General features: G+C 36.3%; 1 protein-coding gene across 1 annotated transcript in view; it reads right to left on the reverse strand.

Moving 5' to 3' along the window:
- The window catches only part of Iyd (Iodotyrosine deiodinase), a 38,206-nt gene extending 20,428 nt beyond the window's left edge, over nucleotides 1-17,778 (reverse strand). Inside the window, exon 1 of the mRNA XM_083111261.1 lies at nucleotides 17,466-17,778. Within this exon, the coding sequence (XP_082967387.1) occupies nucleotides 17,466-17,625 (160 nt within the window). The 5' untranslated portion in view covers nucleotides 17,626-17,778. The remainder of the gene's footprint in view (nucleotides 1-17,465) is intronic.
- Between the last annotated feature and the right edge of the window lie 477 nt (nucleotides 17,779-18,255).

Here is an 18,255-nt window from a genome sequence, read left to right on the forward strand (position 1 = left end):
AAAGTGGGAATATAATCAAAATGTCCATCAGCTATTCATTGATTTCAAAAAAGCATATGATTCGGTCAAAAGAGATAAATTATATAATATATTAGTAGAGTTTGGAATACCTAAGAAGCTTGTTAGTATGATAAGAGTATGCACCAGTGAAACAGAAAGTAAAATTCGTGTGGGTATTAATATGTCTGACAAATTTACAATTCATGATGGGTTAAAACAAGGAGATGCATTATCTCCATTGCTCTTTAATTTTGCCTTAGAATATGCTGTTAGGAAGGTAAACGAAACTAAAGAAGGACTAAAATTAAATGGTGTGACTCAGTTGTTAGCATATGCTGATGATGTAGACTTACTGGGGAATGATGTGAATACAATTAAGAATAATGCTAAAATATTTTTCAAAACTGCTAAAGAGATAGGTTTGGAAGTTAACAAAGAGAAAACTAAATATATGCTTACAGGCCGAAACCAAGTGTTAGGTAATAATCAAAATCTAATTATTGATAACAACTCGTTTGAAACAGTTTCCAAATTCAAATACTTAGGAGTAATATTAACAAATGAAAATTATATTAAAGAGGAAATAAAAAGTAGGCTTAATTCAGAAAATGCATGTTACTTCTCTCTTCATAAACTTTTGTCTTCTCGTTTAATATCTAAGAAACTAAAAGTTAAAATATACAAGACCGTAATTTTGCCTGTAGTATTATATGGGTGTGAAACTTGGTCCCTTACATTGAAAGAGGAACATAAATTGAGAGTATTTGAAAATAGGATCCTTAGGAAAATATTTGGACCTAAAAGGGATGAGGAGACAGGTGAGTGGAGAAGGTTACACAATTTAGAACTACATAATTTGTATTCATGTCCAGATATTATTAGAATAATTAAATCAAGAAGACTTAGGTGGGCAGGCCATGTGGCACGAATGGGAGAGGCAAGAGGAGTTTACAGGATTCTTGTTGGGAAACCTGATGGTAAGAGACCAGTAGGAAGGCCAAGACAACGTCGAGATGGACCTAAGGGAAATCGGTAGGGATGGAAAAGAGTATATAGATCTTGCTCAAGATAGGGACAGATGGAAGGCCTGTGTTGCTGCAGCCATGAACCTTCGGGTTTAAGAAGGCTAGAGAGTTAGTTAGTTAGTTACCCTTGCCGTTTTAGTAGGTGCATGCATTTCAAAGACGCTGATGATTTTTGAATTAAAATAGTTTATTTTGTCTTCAATATCATGGATAGGTTTCAGCAATTCCCAATCTACGGCTTTCGTATCATTTTCGAATTTATCACTATCAAAATTAGAAAAGTCACGATATGTAACGTATTTCATCTGCTTTATGGGCTTCTCACAAACCAACGATACATATGTGAGATACGGGGGCCTCCCTGATGGCGCAGTGGTAGCGTCGTCGCCTTGTAATCAAGGAGTCCCGGGTGAAGGCACAAGTGGTTCGGATCCCACTTTAAACTGTAGGTCCAGTCCTGATTAGCCATACTGTGCATAAAGTGGACTTAAAACACCAAATCAACCAACCAACCATATGTGAGACAGTGATCAGAGGTACCTATAGGGTTTTCAACATTCGACCTGTGAACATTAGACCTATAATGTGTCTATATATCAAATTTGAAAAATATAGTTGACTGTGTTATGAGGAGTACAAGAATTCTGAGTGACATTTGACAACGAATGAAAGCATAATTCAGCTTCAGAGAATACATTAAGTTTTGCTACACAAAACATTTATAACAAACAATAAATGGACAAATAACACTTTTCTACACACATTTTGTTACAGAAATGAAAGTAGCTATTCTTTAATAATTTGAGAAGGTATAATCTTACCCAGGGCCTCGATATATGTTTTTACGCCACTGCATGCAAAGAATGCTTACATTGCAAATAATTAAATGTATGACACATGGGAGCTTTCGAAGAATAAACACAAAGGATGCAGCAAGTAGGCCAAAGGCGTATCCATGCATGGGCTCACCGACTCAGGGCACCTGCTGAAACTTTTTGCAAAACTACCCTCCTGACGCAAAGACCTTTATTGATTTGGGAGTGTTGAATTCGAAAGTGAAATTGACTTTTGTTGGTTGGTTCTTGTCATATATCCTTTAAATTTTCCTACATTACGGGCGGATGTAGGATCTTTTTCAGGTAGGACACAATTTTCGATGAATAATTTTGAAGAAGGAAGTAGGCAAGTACACAACAGAAAATAATAAAGATGTAAAGTTATCCCCTGTAAACTGTACCGTGTCATTAAAACAGTGTATAGAGGTAGGATCCTACACATTTTCGGCCTCGGCCATAGTGGTTGTGATGTTATCAGTCAAGCTTCAACAGTCTTTAACCAATTGCTTAGACGCTGATCTAACATAAAATCACCGTTACCCGTGACAGTAAGATACCATAACGAATGAACAACCACAACTGCACCAGATAGAACCACCACAAGGTTGAACTCATATATAAACCTCAAATATAGCTCCAACGCAAACAAACTGCACACAGACACACACAGATCTGTGTGGTCAGAATGCATACATTATTAAAGATAAAGCACGAAGTTAAACTTCAAGGAATACATTACAAAAAATAAGGTTTTAGTTAAAGTTATAAATGATTCATTAGACAAAATAAAATATATTGGTGATATGTACAAAGTAATAATTAGATGAGATGAAGCATGTAGGTAATATTCAAGGAATACATTGCAAAAAAAATGTCACATACACAAGATTTCAAAAGAAGCTTCAAATAATACTTCACAAAGATAAAGCACATAGATAATGTTCAACTCATATAATACAAATATAAAGCAAATAGGTTACCTTGAAAAGATATTACAATAGATCAAGATAATTGGATAATTTTCAAACAATACATTACAAAGAATAAAACCATTTCTATTCCATTAATTAAAATATTATCTAAAACCTATGCAATAATTAAGGGACAACACATCCTCCATGTTAACACCTTTGTTAGCTATATATACACAGTATTGTGTGTGCTGCGAGACTATACTCTCACTAGACATCTTCATGACAGACACCCAATTTGATGCATATATAATGTGTCACATACTACATGATATTAAAAAATTGAGCAATTACTTACAAATTTTACAAAGTAATAATTTCGTATTAAATTTTTCCATACAAATATTGTTTTCTACGAACTGTTAAAATCATCAATAGTAATAAAAATCAACATGTACATTATTTTTGTAAGTTGTTATTTCAAATTAATTTTAAAGCTTAGAGTGAGCTTGTAATTTTGTATTGTAAGAGATTATTAGTTTCGAAACACATAATGTGCTTATTAAAATAAATAGTGTGCTTTCGTGTGCTAACGAATGCCTAAAAGATAGTACAATTTGGTTGCTGAAAAATAATGTTTTGATTTGTGGCGATTTTATTTGATATCAAGGCATAATCGCCACAATAAACTAACAAATATCTTCATTAATATTTGTGTACTTATTAAAGTAAATAGTGTGCTTTCGTGTGCTAACGAATGCCTAAAAGATAGTACAATTTAGTTGCTCAAAAATAATTTTTTGATTTGTGGCGATTTTATCTTGATATCAAGCCAGAATCGTCACAATAAATTCACTAATATCTTTATTAATATTTGTGTGCTTTCGTGTGCTAACGAATGCCTAAAAGATAGTACAATTTAGTTGCTGAAAAATATTTTTTTGATTTGTGGCGATTTTATCTTCATATCAAGCCAGAATCGCCACAATAAACTCATTAATATCTTTATTAATATTTGTGTGCTTATTAAAATAAATAGTGTGCTTTCGTGTGCTAACGAATGCCTAAAAGATAGTACAATTTGGTTGCTGAAAAATATTTTTTTTGATTTGTGGCGATTTTATCTTCATATCAAGCCAGAATCGCCACAATAAACTCACTAATATCTTTATTAATATTTGTGTACTTATTAAAATAAATAGTGTGCTTTCGTGTGCTAACGAATGCCTAAAAGATAGTACAATTTAGTTGCTGAAAAAGAATTTTTTGATTTGTGGCGATTTTATCTTGATATCAAGCCAGAATCGCCACAATAAATTCATTACTATCTTCATTAATATTTGTGTGCTTATTAAAATAAATAGTGTGATTTCATGTGCTAACGATGTGCAAACGTCTGAGATATAATTTTATAATTTATTAATATGTGGCGATTTCCACTTGACATACGTACTACAAAGCTCTTTATCTTTTGTTAGTAGTAAATAGTTTGTTAACAATCTTAGTGTCCTTGAAGCAACCTTTAAATATGTAACGAACCTGAGAGTTTAAGGTTTTATATTTTTAAGAAGTTAAGATTTTTTAAAATGTTTGTTACTTCAAATAATGTGCAAGTTGTCACAGACAACTATAGTTAGATTGATACAGTTGTGGTTGGAACTTGTGCATATGTTTAGAAATACGTCATAATCTGTTCGTGTTGATGTCACTTTCTCATCTCAGCAGAGGAAGTGAACCCACCTGAATGTTTTTTACCTGGCGACAGACTCAGTTAGAAAACAGGTGAAGGTGAGAAATCAACAGAAACGTGGTAACGGTAAATGGAATGCCAGAATAGTGTAATTGGTAATTATTTTCGTTTCATTCTGGCTATACGCGGAAATAATAATTAAGTACAGAAACTTTCGTGTATTTACGTTTGTCTTGTCCAACGTTAATTCTATATGCAAGTGTGTTTAGTGATTGTGATGTGATTTAATATGCTATAGAATTGTTCCTCTCCAGGCAGAAACGTAAGCAAATCTGTACCTTGCTTGTAAGTCCACATACGATAGGAAATATAAGTGATTATAAAACTGCGTTTAACTTCGAATACTGTGTTGTGTTTTTTTTTCTACCCAGCAAGCCCTGATGATTTGCAAAGATTCTCATGTTCCCGAATAAAGGAGTAGCGGACTAACTTTCTGACGACTGGTGTACAACCGGGGGACTTTGCAAATAGCCCCAAGTTTGAAATTTTGCAAATAGCCCCAAGTTTCAATTTCAATTTCAATTTCAATTTCAATTTTCCTTTATTAAAGGGCGAGGTTCAGCCTGCGGTTAACCTAACCCCGATGGATACATATACATACTAAATACATTCTACATACTAAATGTTTGTACGATAACAAACAAAGAAGAAAGATAGAAACATAAAGAAGACACAAAAATAACAAATACAAAATTGAGAACAAAGGCTCGTCTACACACTAAGAAAAAAAGATTTAAAAAATACACAAAGAATACACAAATTAATTGACGCAATTGCGCTTGGTTTGATATCGTCAAGGGTTGGCAACATGTAAGGGGGAAAGTAAACAAGCAAAATGAAAATGAAAATACTTGTTTTTAGGAAGTTGGTTCAGAAGTGAGAGCTATTATTCGTGAGGGCTGGAACACAGATATTGTTCATTTAACAATAGATTTTTCAGTTTGTCTTTGAACTTGTTGCGATTAGTGAGGGACGTCATGGAAGGAGGAATTTCATTCCACGCTCTTGCAGCGGAATATGTGAATGATAATTCGAGAAGCACTAGTGTGTGCTTTGGAAGCTCAAGTTTCGATTTTCCACTTGTTTTGTAATCATGTATTTCCCTTCTGAATTTTAATTTCTGGAATAGGTTTTTAGGTGTTTTGGTTTGTAAAAGATTATGAATAAAACAACACAGATGTAATTTTCGGCGTCTGGCCATGTTCAACATTTTGTTTGCGTTTAGGGTTGGGAGGATATGATCGTATTTCCTTATATGGTACACGAAACGGAAACATGAATTTTGGTTTTGTTTCGAACGGATAGGTTTGGTACGTAAATTACGTCGCAGTAGTCCAATATAGGAAAGATCAGTGATTGTATTAGTCGCATTTTAATCTCGGTTTTTAGGCATTCTTTAAAGCTGTACAGCGATCTTCGCACAGCGTAAGCTTTTTTTAATTTGTTCTTGGACATGAATATCCCAGTTAAGATGTTCATCGAAAATGACGCCTAAATTTTTCACATCGGTTGAATAAGGGATTATAGATGTGTCTAGTTTGATGCATATCTCGTTAGGATTTATCAGAGAGTGACTATTTCGGGAACCAATAATAGAGAAAGTTGATTTTTTGGGGTTTATTCTTACATTTACACCAAGTATTTATGCTGGATAAATCATCATTGAGCAAAGCTAAGGCTGCATCCCGCGATTTCGGTGGAAAAGGAATTTGTAGTTGAGTGTCCTCTGCGTAAACATAAACTTTACTGTGGTACATACGGTAGGTATGTCGGCTGTAAAAATGGTATAGAGGAGAGGGGCTAGAATGGATACCTGTGGGACACTAGTTTCTAATGGCAGGGTGCGAGAGAGAGGGGACGTGGCAGCGTTTATGAATACTCTCTGTTGTCTGTTGTTCAGATACGATCTAAACCATCGGAGAGCAGGAGGTGAAAAATTGTAGTATTTTAATTTGCTTAAGAGCAGATCATGATGAACACTGTCAAAAGTTTTAGTGAGATCCAGTAATACTAACGCTACTGTCATTCTCTTGTCTATTGATTGTAATAAATCGTCGGTGATTTTAAGTAACGCCGTTGCCGTGCTGTGTGAAGGACGGAAACCGGATTGACATTTCGGAAGCAAATCTAGGTCATTAACGTGCTTGCGAGTTTGCTTGTAAACGATTATTTAAGTGATTTTGGAAAATATAGGTAAGAGACTTATTGGTCGAAGGTCATTCAGGGACGTTATTACTTTTTTCTTTGGGATCGGAACAACACGTGCCGTTTTTCAGCACGTGTTGTTCTAAGTTTCCAGGGGAGTTCATTTTTAATGGAGTTCAAAGTGTCCAGGAAAGTACAACGTTTCTATAGAAATTCAAAGTTTCTAATGGAGTTCAAAGTTTCTAATGAAGTCCAAAGTTTCCAAGGGGGTTAAAAGTTTCTAAAATAATTCAAAGTTTCCAAGGAGGTTCAAGGTTTCGAAAGGAGTTCAAATTTTTAATGAAGTGCAAAGTTTCGAAGGTGGTTCAAAATTTCTAAAGGAATTCAAAGTGTTTAATGAAGTCCAAAGTTTTCAAGGGAGTTCAAGGTTTCTAAAGGAGTTCAAATTTCTAATGAACTAGAACAAAAAGTAATGTGGTGTGTTTTCCGACTTGATCTCTTCACATATTTTTCATTTCTTCTAAATTCGAGAACAAAATTACTTGTATTTCATTATTCCAGAATTCCTTACTTTCTCTATTAAAGTAAGTAAGGAAGAGCAACTATATTTTGATTTGACTTTTGCAGCATTGTGAAGATTTTGCTCGCCCATCTGAAATTAACATTTCAATGTAAACAACATTGTTTCGGTTTCGGATAGGGCTCTCAAGCTTGTTTTAACCCACCTTGCAAAGAGTAGTAAGTTCAAGGACTTTTTGAGACATCCTGTACGACGTAACCTTCACGATGTTCCGAGTTGCCAAGTACAAGCAGTAATAAATACGAAACAGGTTATAATGTCTTTGCAGGAAGAATCAATGTCTTCCTTCTTTACATGGACAAATAGTTCCTTTTAGTTAATTCCACTTCTCTGGGCTATTCCGTATCTGTATCTCTCTCGTGCTTCGTCTACCTCGAGCGAAATGATAGTTTTGCTGAAACAATATATTCATTTACATAATGAGACCAGAATGAGAGAGTTCCAGAGATTGGCAAAGAAATCGGACGCCTACCGTCTAATCCATATACGTCCATATCATGGACTCTGAATATGAAGTAAATTGGAACGTCTAGCTAATGGCTACGATTAATCGTAATATACGTATACTCTGTTTGATAGCTATGGTTCTGTATCTAAATGATTGGTTAGTGAAATATGCCAATTAAAGTAATAGGATCATACAGGGTACTTCCAAAAAAGGCAAACAGAAATACATTGATAACTTATTTTTGGGCCACCCTGCGCTTCAACAGGTTGAGACCAAAAACGAGACAGACGTGAGCAAAGTAGAGACGAGACAGAGATTTTTAAATGTCGTTTCGTTTGAGACTTCCGTAGATTAGAATGTACAAAATATATACATAGTGTTCCCGTATAACACCGAGAAACTTTCACCGTCTGTAGAAAATATCAAGACAAATAATTTTTCTGTAACCTTTTGTTTGTTCCGAAGTTCTCGAAAAACGGCATTTTCTATCCTTCATATAAGTATAGAACGAGACTGGAGTTTATATATCGAATATACAGCTAATTGTAACTCGAACCGAGATCGAGAAGATACTTTTGTCATTTTCGAGATAAGACGAGACTGCCAAGTCTGGTGAATAGGATGAGTCCTGGAAAGGCTTCCAAGCTTTCGAGAGCTAACATTACTCATCTTCAGTGTAAGTGCCGGATTTCATCGTTAGGTGTACACTTAGGGGTTCAAAACGGGTACAACACGATATATACGGGGAATATTATTTTTTTGTAATGCTTATGCTTTGACAGTCATTATGATGCATTTAACGTATGTGTAATTATTTTTGTTAATTAACTTCAAGAATTCCCATAATTATTATCATTCCAGATAGCAGAATTGAATGTTGAGTAACTTTGCAGTATAAACACACAGTGCTTGAAATCATAGAAAAAATAGCAAAAAAACTATATTATTTTCATATAGCGATTTCTTAGTTAATATAAGATAGAGAATTTATCTCGTTGCCCTGAAAATAAGACAAAAAAAGAACAGTTCAACGGTCGAGGAGAATTAGGGTTCAAAATGATACTTAGGAATGAAAAAACAAGACCAGCTATCAAGCCAATAAAAAATCTGCATGGCAGCTAAATACTATCAGGCATTACGCTTGATTTTACAAAAATGATGAAAACTGAAGAAAATTGAAATGCGTCATGCGTGACATAACTTGGAGGATGAGCACGATCTTAAAAAGAAAATTACAATAATATTAACGAATGTCTTGAATATAGTGTTGCCCACGAGACGAGACTTTGGCCTGTCTCGTCTCGTAGAAATGCTATAATGCTATGAAATGCTGTCTCGTCTCGAAAATATTCGTTTGTCTCGGGACACATGATCAATCTCGTCTCGTCTCGAATTTTGAAAAGCCTGTCCCGTCTCGTCCCGTGGGCAACACTACTTGAATAAATTAAACCCTGTAACTAATTTAATAAACAATTTTAACAAATTGAACTAATGATACACTTTGAAATAGCTGATTGATTACTTACTTACTCCATTACAAAATGGAAAATAGTCACTCTCTTTCAGCGTCGATTATTGCAATAGGTCTTTATAATGGTAATGAACATATATTCATTTGCTGATTCATAGTTTCTGTTTCAGCAAAGGCATAATTGTGCATTCAAATGCAACACTCATGTTGAAATAATTCGTCGGATTAGTTTATATATACGTTTCCATGAACACGAATAACACAGAAACGAAATAGAGAATTGTTTCAACAATATCCCTGGATACCGAAGTTTCGCTAAAAAATCGACGATTTGTACCACAATTATAAACAATATATTTAAATATATAATATTTTTCGACATATTTTGTTCAATCTATGGGGGATGTTCCTGAGTAAACAAAAATAAAATTCGATTGTCAATGGCGGGGATGCAACTTTGGTTTGGTCAAGTCCCCAATGTAAACAAGTGGAATGCAGATTGTCTTCGAGTTTATTTTGTTATAAAAGATCAGATACAAATTGGATCACTGAAAATTTTTAAGTGATATAGAGAAACAAAAGTACCTCGAAAAAATTGGGAAATTCCAGGATCTTTTGGATGCAGATATAAGGAACAATACTAATATTTTCCAAGGCAATGTTGATCTTCTACCAACAGTTTCGTTTTTGAAAAGACTTTTCCAGGTTGAAATGAAGCTTAAATTAATTATAAACATTCAAATACTTCGATTACAACAGTAAAAGAAATAATAATAATTACTATGGTTATAATTATTATTATACACTAATAATATAACGTAATTAAATAAATTTTATTCGAAATTTATTATTGTTGTTTATTATTATCATGTTATTCGATCCACAAGCCGAGTGAATATACAGCACAACTATTTCCCATTAATTCTTTCACATTTCATAGTTACTATACTAAAATGCATAGTTATTGTATTTAGTTATTAACTTTTGCAAGTGTCGTTCAAGAAAGGACTTTAGAAGTTAGAAAAAATACGCACAAAGTATATATTGTGTGACCTCATCTAAAATTATAATTTTTCGAATTCTGAAAACTGTGGAACCATTTATTGTTTGGATTAAATGGTAGAATATGAAAATTTAACCTGGTTCCTGTATTTTTCATTCACTTTATTTGATCTAATGCATATTTTACATTGATTACTCTGTTCGAATACTAAGTGAACTTTATTTCTGTTTTTAACAATAAAAAGAACAAACTTTCTGCTTTTTTTGCAACTTGAAATGAACGATGCCAATGTCCAGGGGGGGGGGGGTCGACTGACCCGTTCCACACCATCCTCAGAGGCCCATGGAGAGAGCGCTTATCAACAACTAAAAGGCAAATGCGTTATAATATGATTATAGATAGTTCCAACTTTGAAATTTAGTCAACACATGTGCGTTAGACAATTATAATTTTCGAAACACGTCAAATATTTCCATTTGATTTGATGAAGTGCCGACGGCAGAGCCTACTCCCTCGTGCTTGTGTCCAATCTTTTCGCTTTACTGGCTAAATTCACTGATTTTTCCGTATCGGGTCTGTCTGAATACGATGCATAGATATCTGAGAACAATTGTTTGTTCCCTTTCTCTATGCTGAAACCATAAGCCACACAAAGAATGTCGCCTTTTCCGAAGACACTGCCTTTACACCTTTGAATTCCACGCTCTTCTTTTCAAAGCCGGAAGTACAGTCCCCGCCAGCGCCAAGGAAGCACAGAAATGTAAACATCCGGTGAATAGCGCCCATATTGATGTTACAAGCATTTTCCTTAGAATGTTTCTTAACATTTATGCCATGACCAAAAAGCTACCGTGTAAAGCAAAAAAACTTATGGCATTTCAGATGCCATGGCATATTTCATAGCATTTCTCAAGGATAAAATTCGTCCTATTTCCGTAGCATAACCAATCAGAAGCAACCTCTAGGTCACGAGTGCAGTTGTAATGGCGGCCGCGTGAGATGTAAACAATGTATCACTTCACATTTTTAAAAGCCGATAACTATTCAACCGAGAGGAATAACGTTTCGTGTAAAACGTTATTAGGTACAAAACAATGGCGCTGCTTAAATACATACTTTACAACGCTTACTGTGCACGTATGGAAGAATATTTTAGTTGTTTCAAATGTAAACACCGTGCACTCCTCATAGATGGTGTTACTCGACGTGCCTTTCATGCTGTATATGTTATACATTACAATCACAAAAGCTAGCCGAAAATTTACATGAAATGATTGCGTGTAAGTACTATCTGCTATAAGATTTTTGGAAGCGTTTACAAAGCATTTATACTAGCAAGAATGCTAAAGGAAATGCTTTCGTCTAAAGTAGGCCTTAGTGTGGTCATTAGTTATTTCACTCGTGTAAAACAACTGCAGCATGTAAGTCAGAAGCTGAAAATATATTCTTGTGTGCATATTTAAAGAATACCTCTTACTCCAGTACTTGCGACACCACCCCGATACTTTGTGATTGCGTTGTGGGGTTGTGATCTGCATGTTGAGAAATCTTGATATAGTGTGATAATTCTTGAAAACTGTGCAAGTGACTTGATGAAATTCTGCACCTAAATTTTGCAAGATCAAGTTAAGTCGCCCTATCTCCTGCATAGCCATAAGTGACATAAATAGCCATCCAAAAGCACAAGGCAAATACACTGCAGATAACGCTGATAACATTCCCGTTTGAAAAGATAGCTTGTGTTGCAATCGGTTGACCGATTCTGACAAGCTAGTTAGAAGAGTTTCAGATTTGATTACTGGTGGAATATCTTTGAACTAATCGAATACTACATCTCCTTTGGCACACTGTTGCATGGTTAGGAATTTCCTTATCTTACTGAGCTCTTCTACCTTATTAGGTAAGAATGAAGATGAATGATGAAGAGATGGTGTCTCAACAGGCTCGTCTGCGTAGTAAAGGCAGCAGCGAATCTAGGACAATTGCGATGAAGCCAAAATCTTGCAAATTAATGGTAGGACAACTGCGACGATCAGGACCTAATCTAACCTAAGCAAAGGCACTACAGAACCAATAATGCTGTAGAAGATTGGAATAACAAAATAAATAGGTGGCTTGGAAGACTGCATCTAAAAATTCATGCTGTCTGTCTCAAGAGCCAAGCAGAAGACACCAACATCAAGTAGTACATGCGGATGGAACTTAATCTAGAAGGTCAGAAGATGAAGAAGCGTGACATTAAAATCGACGAGAGAGTTGGAAAGTGTATTCGTACATATGAGGAAGGGGGTGACTTCAAAAGGTGTTTGTTGGCTCTAGCCCATGTTCAAAAGATTGATTGAACCAATTCCCAGCTGACAAGAAATAAAACAAGAGAGAAAAGTAATAACAAAAATACGAGAATGAGGAAATAGTTATGACTGACAATGTGTGGAAGAACACGGATTTTAAACACGCTACAGTGGTCGTAATGCAAGTACGTTTACAAGCTATTGAGCCTCCGCCATGGCGCAGTGGTAGCGTCATTGCCTTGTAATCGAGGGATCCCGGGATCGAATCCCGGGCTTGGCATGGCTGTTCTTTTGTGAGTGTCCCTTCATCAATTTCATCTTTGATTGATTGATTTGCTTTATTGTATATACTTCGCTTTTTGTGCCACTTTTGGCTAATTTGCGAAGATTAGGATGAGTGATGAAGTGATGAAATTGATGAATGGACACTCACACACATCCATGCCCGACCGGGATTCGAACCCGGAACCCCTGGCGTCGTAGCGCTAACCACTCTGCCACGGGGGCCGGCTCAATCGAATCTTGGATCCCTTATTGAATAATCGGATTCGCTCATTCCCGCCTGAAATAAATTGCAATTGATTCTTAAAACGTGAAAGAAATACTAAGGAGTAATATTCTGTATAAAGTATCTCCTCTTATCTTCACAGCTGACTGCCCTCTCGACTTCTGATCCAATAAATCACTTCCTTGCAAACTATAAGGAAGAAGGTATAATGGTTTCAGGTCCATGTTTCTAGTAATTTATACTGAGATTGTAACAACTAGACACTCAAAGGGCTTTAACAATACAATGCCAAGTTCCTAAGGTGCAGTAATGAAAGAATTAGCAAATACATATATTGCTCAATGGGTCATGAGATAAACTGTTCCTCAGTGGGGGCACTAATATGGGTTACTGATGTAACATACAAGATTTGTGAACAGCTAAGTCAACAGCCAGATTAATAACCTAGGTCAGGGTCAGGGGCAAGCTAACAATAGCAATATTTCTATCGTAGAAAATGCACAGTGATTTTGAAGTAATATGATTGATTTATACCCTACAAATATAGGGCACGGTGTTCTGCCCTTAATCTTCTTCAATTTCAATTTATTACGATATGCCTTCCTTTACTGTTTCCACATTTTACTTCTTGATATTTCCTCACATGGCTAAAACTCAGTACTACGTGGCGATTTGTGGATAGTATTGATTTACTATTTAATCCTTCACATATTTCTAATATATACATACTAAGAACTAAAATAAACTCAGTGGCACAACAGTCCTAAGCAGCTTCTCATTGAGTGACGCGTGGATGGTGCATCGAATCCCATCGCAGCTGTTTTCTGGCTTCCGAGTCCGGATTCCACTAGCATTGCAATTGTCATCAATTGTGCTGTGTAAATACCGAAATTTTGGAGGTCGCACTGAGGATCGAATCCAGGACTGCTTGCACCAAATGGGAGAGCGTTAACCATTCAGCTAAGCGGAAACTACACAATCCTCCCCTTCCCACACACACACCTGCAATGAAGGGTAACATTCTAAACATTTTCGATGCATCTTTATTCTGCAGATTTGTATCAAAATTCTATTTTCATGCTGAGTATGCACTAGAGCCAACTAAATTTGATAAACATGAAAGTTAATTGTTAACACCCAGTAAGATTCAAATCCTGATTTGGACCACTATCGTTAAGTAACACGTTGTTAAAACCGAATAGATCTCTTGCGAACAATAACAAATATAGACGGCCAGAACCATGGCCTTAGATACAGGATGTTTCAATAAAGAGGTAACTGAACATGGTGTGTTTTGGATACTTTCAGTTACCTTTTTTATTGAAACATCCTGTACAATGCTTACTTAAGGAGCAGAGTGACAAAAAATCAGTGCTGGAAGTGGGGGGAAAGAGAGGGATGCTATCCCCCCCTGTCAAGAAAATTCTCATAAACCTTATACCCCCAAGCTAAAATAATTTGCGTAGACTCCGCCATGTTGACCCAACCACCAACCACCCCCAAATTGAACCAAGCATTCCTCCAACTAGGAATTTCCACTTCGAGCGCAACGTAAAAAAAGGTATATGTAGAGAAGTTGTGTATGCCAAACAACGCAAAAGCAGAGCCAGTATGAAATAACAACAATAAAAAATATCCAGGCCTAAGATAAGAGATAAGAGTTTAAAAGGTACACTGAGTACACACGATAAAGATACAGAACAAGTTTGAGCTATGTTTCTGGTGCGAAATTTGATGTTTCGTGGGCACTAAATAGGGTATACTTAAAATGTAAGGGGTTTAAACCACAAAGTTTTATTGTTGCAGCTATAATAACTTCTGGAATTGTTGGCTGTCAATAACATACAATTGGACTGACAATATTATCTACAACTTTAATAGTTTATTAAGTAACCGATAGATGTCTATTGTGTAGAGACTGTCCGATAATCCAGATATTTTATATTAGATCAAGTTGATACTTGATATTCCTACCAGTAAATCAGATTTAATATTTTTAGATATTATGGCAGACACGGTCGTGGTGTAAGGTTACTTTTTATACATTTTTGCTGATTGATATTCTTCAGGAAAGAGTAGGAAAAACTATATAATTTAGACATGAGGATGAAAGCTACGAATGTTGCTGAAATTGATCCCACCTGATGATTAAAAATTTTGTTAACGAAGTTTAGAATGGTTCTGAATTCGATCACTTGTTATAGCGCCTTTGGAAAGACTTTCGCATTCTCATAGTATTAACTTGGAAGCCGCGGTAGCTCAGTCGTTGTCGGCCCCCTTGGCGAAGTGGTCAGCGCATCGCACTGCTAAGCCAAGGGACCCGGGTTCGAATCCCGACTAGGACATGGTCGTTTGTGATTGTCCGTAATGAGAAAAACAGAATATATTAAAAATTGAAATGTGTGAATGTTGAGGAAATGGTGAATGACGGGGAATAGGGGGGTATTCCTTTTAAAAAATAGTCGTTAGGGCGTCTGACTACCGTGCGAGAGACCTGGATTCGTTCACCGACGGGGAGAACCGACATTTTTTCCACCTGTTCAAGCGGCTCCGGCGCCCAGCCAACGTCGTATAAAGTGGGTACCTGGAGGAAACTCCCAGGGAGTAAAGGCAGCCAGGGTCCCCAATCTTCGGTCGAGATCAAGAAAGTGCGGTGCCCTAACTCCACACCCCCTATACGCCTTCATGGGGTGGTGCAAAGCACAGGTGAGTACTTTACACTTTTTACACTTATAGCATTAACTTACAATGTCTGTACATAGATATGTAGCCAAATATGGCGAAATATATCGGCACAAATATGTAATTTGCAAAAAGGGTTTTCAGGCATATTCTAATTTTGATCAACACCAAATGAATACAAGGTAGCACCGCCAGCAGCATTTAATTTTATTTTAAAAATTTACAAACCTGCCTATTTTGAATAAAGAAAGAACATATCATTTTTGTGGAATCCAGATCAGAAAGAGGCTGAACAGCTTTGGTGACGAAATCGTTACCTAAGGACTAGAGAAATCTTCTTTCAATGGCATTAAAATAAGACACGACTATTTTTCTATCGAGCTCGCGTACCAGTATCCGGAGGTAGGCGTTCCGGTACTGATATGCGTTCCATAGTTTGAGAAATGCTGAACTAGAAGTCGTAAGGTCGCATCATTGCATATTTTATCTTTATTCTCAACTCTGTTGGCACTGTACTAATATTACATAACGCTAATGAGCCATAAGTTTGGCAGAAATTTTAAATAAATTGTCGATATTTTAGGGATTCATGCAACTAAATACACCAGAATAATGTGATTACATAAAAATTCGGACAGCAAAGTGTTTTTTTTTAAAAAAAAACAAAAACAACATGTGTATTCATTTCTAAACTTCTAAATTGATTTTTGGATTTTCTTTGTTGTGTTCACATTGTTTCAGTAACTAACAACGAGAAGAATAGAGAGAGAGAGATACAGAAAAGGGATAGAGATGTAGGGAAGAGACAGAGAAAGAAAGAAAGGAAGGATAGTGGAAAGGGAGACATAGGGAGAAACAAGTTACTAAGAGAAAAGAGTAAGAAAGATAAAGAAAAGTATGATAGACTAACAGAGAGGGGGGTGGGGTAAAGAAACAGAGTAAGACAGAACGAACAAGAAAACACTGACGGGTGAGAGGAAAAGAGGGACGAGGGATATAGGGAGAAAGGAAAATCAAAAGGAGGAAGAGAGAGAGAGAGAAAGTTAGATAAAGAGACAGAGTGAAACAGAGAGAGCAATATGGGGAAAGAACAAGCAACAGAGAGAGAGAGAGAGAGAGAGAGAGAGAGAGAGAGAGAGAGTGAGAAGGAAATACAGACAAAGGTGATAGAAAGTGAGAAAAACAGAGGAATAAAGAAACAGAGAATAAGATTCCTCATAAAGGATGAAGTGAGAGTGAAAGAAAGGGGGAAAGAGAGAACCATACAGAGGGATGAGAGTCAGTGAGATAGAATGAGCAAGATGTGGAGAGAACGAGCAAGCGAGTGTGAGAGAGATATATTAAAAAGAAGGGATAGAGAGAAATACAGACAAAGAGATAAAGAAACGGAGAGTAAGATAAAAGTCATAAAAGAGAAAAAGAGTGATGTAATGAAAGAGGGATAAAGAGGAATAACGAGAGACTGAGATAGAAAGAGCGAGCTGTGGAAAGAAAGTGAGAGTGAGATAGAGAAAAGGAAATAGGGATATAGGGAGAAAGAAATGGAGTGATAGAAAGAGAAAGAGAGAGAGATACAGCAGGATAAGTCAGAATGAGCGAGCAAGAGAAACAAGACCAAGAACAAGATAGGCAAACTTTCAAGCTATTGACAATATCCATAATTTTTGTAGCAATTCATCAGCAGAAGAAACAGGAGAGCATTTATAAATTCAGTAAATCAACACGTTATAAGAACTGGAAATAGACACGGAGAAAGATAAAACTTGACGACACAAATCCGTATCACCGGAACACCTACTTTGCAACAAGTCTTACCTTGATCTGGTGTTTGATCTTCTTGTTCCGCTTTCTTATCTTCTTCGCAACTGGCACACGAACGCGAAGTATGATAAAGAATTCTTGCAGCAATGTAACAAACAATACCAGTAACGATAAAGGGCCAATAATTGGTCGCAAGTTCCATATAAGGCAACATGCTGGCGAACTCTCTCTGCGTAGCTCCTCAAGACTTCAGTGTCGAGCTAGGCGGAAACTTGTTCTTGTAGCATGAACAAGTTGTCGCTGTGGCGCTAGTGTGCGTCCTCTTTTCGCGAACAGCATGTGTGTGTGTGTGCGTGCGTGGTGTATGTTGGAATCGGTATGAGAGCGTCAGGAGTTGTCCTCGTATCGAAAATCGACCGTTGTCTGGGGAACGCCTTGCATAATACTTTCCCATGTAAGTTTGGTGTTTCAACAACTGCTCCTCCTCGACGCGAAAGTCTACGATTGGGACATTAACAGTATTACCAGTAGCGCCAACTTCTGTGCAACATTGGTTGGGCTGGACTCGGACATTTGCTTTATAATTTTCTGCAAAAGAGGATTTGCCCTAAAATTCCCTTTCTTTCTTTCTTGTAGGCTTTCACATTGAGAAACCCTTTTAGGCCATTTCTCACAGAAAAACATGCATCTTATAATGGATTTTGCCTAATTTAGCCCTAATTGCCTATTTCTAAGGTAACTAACTTTTGAGTGCCTATTCCGGGAAAATGATAAAGAAATAGTCTATATTGATCACTTTTATAGCCAATTTTGTACTTTCGGTGCTCTTTTCCTGCCTACTTTG

Source organism: Lepisma saccharinum, chromosome 25, assembly GCF_977018435.1.
Source record: "Lepisma saccharinum chromosome 25, izLepSacc3.1, whole genome shotgun sequence".
In the NCBI taxonomy this organism is placed as follows: Eukaryota; Metazoa; Arthropoda; class Insecta; order Zygentoma; family Lepismatidae; genus Lepisma; species Lepisma saccharinum.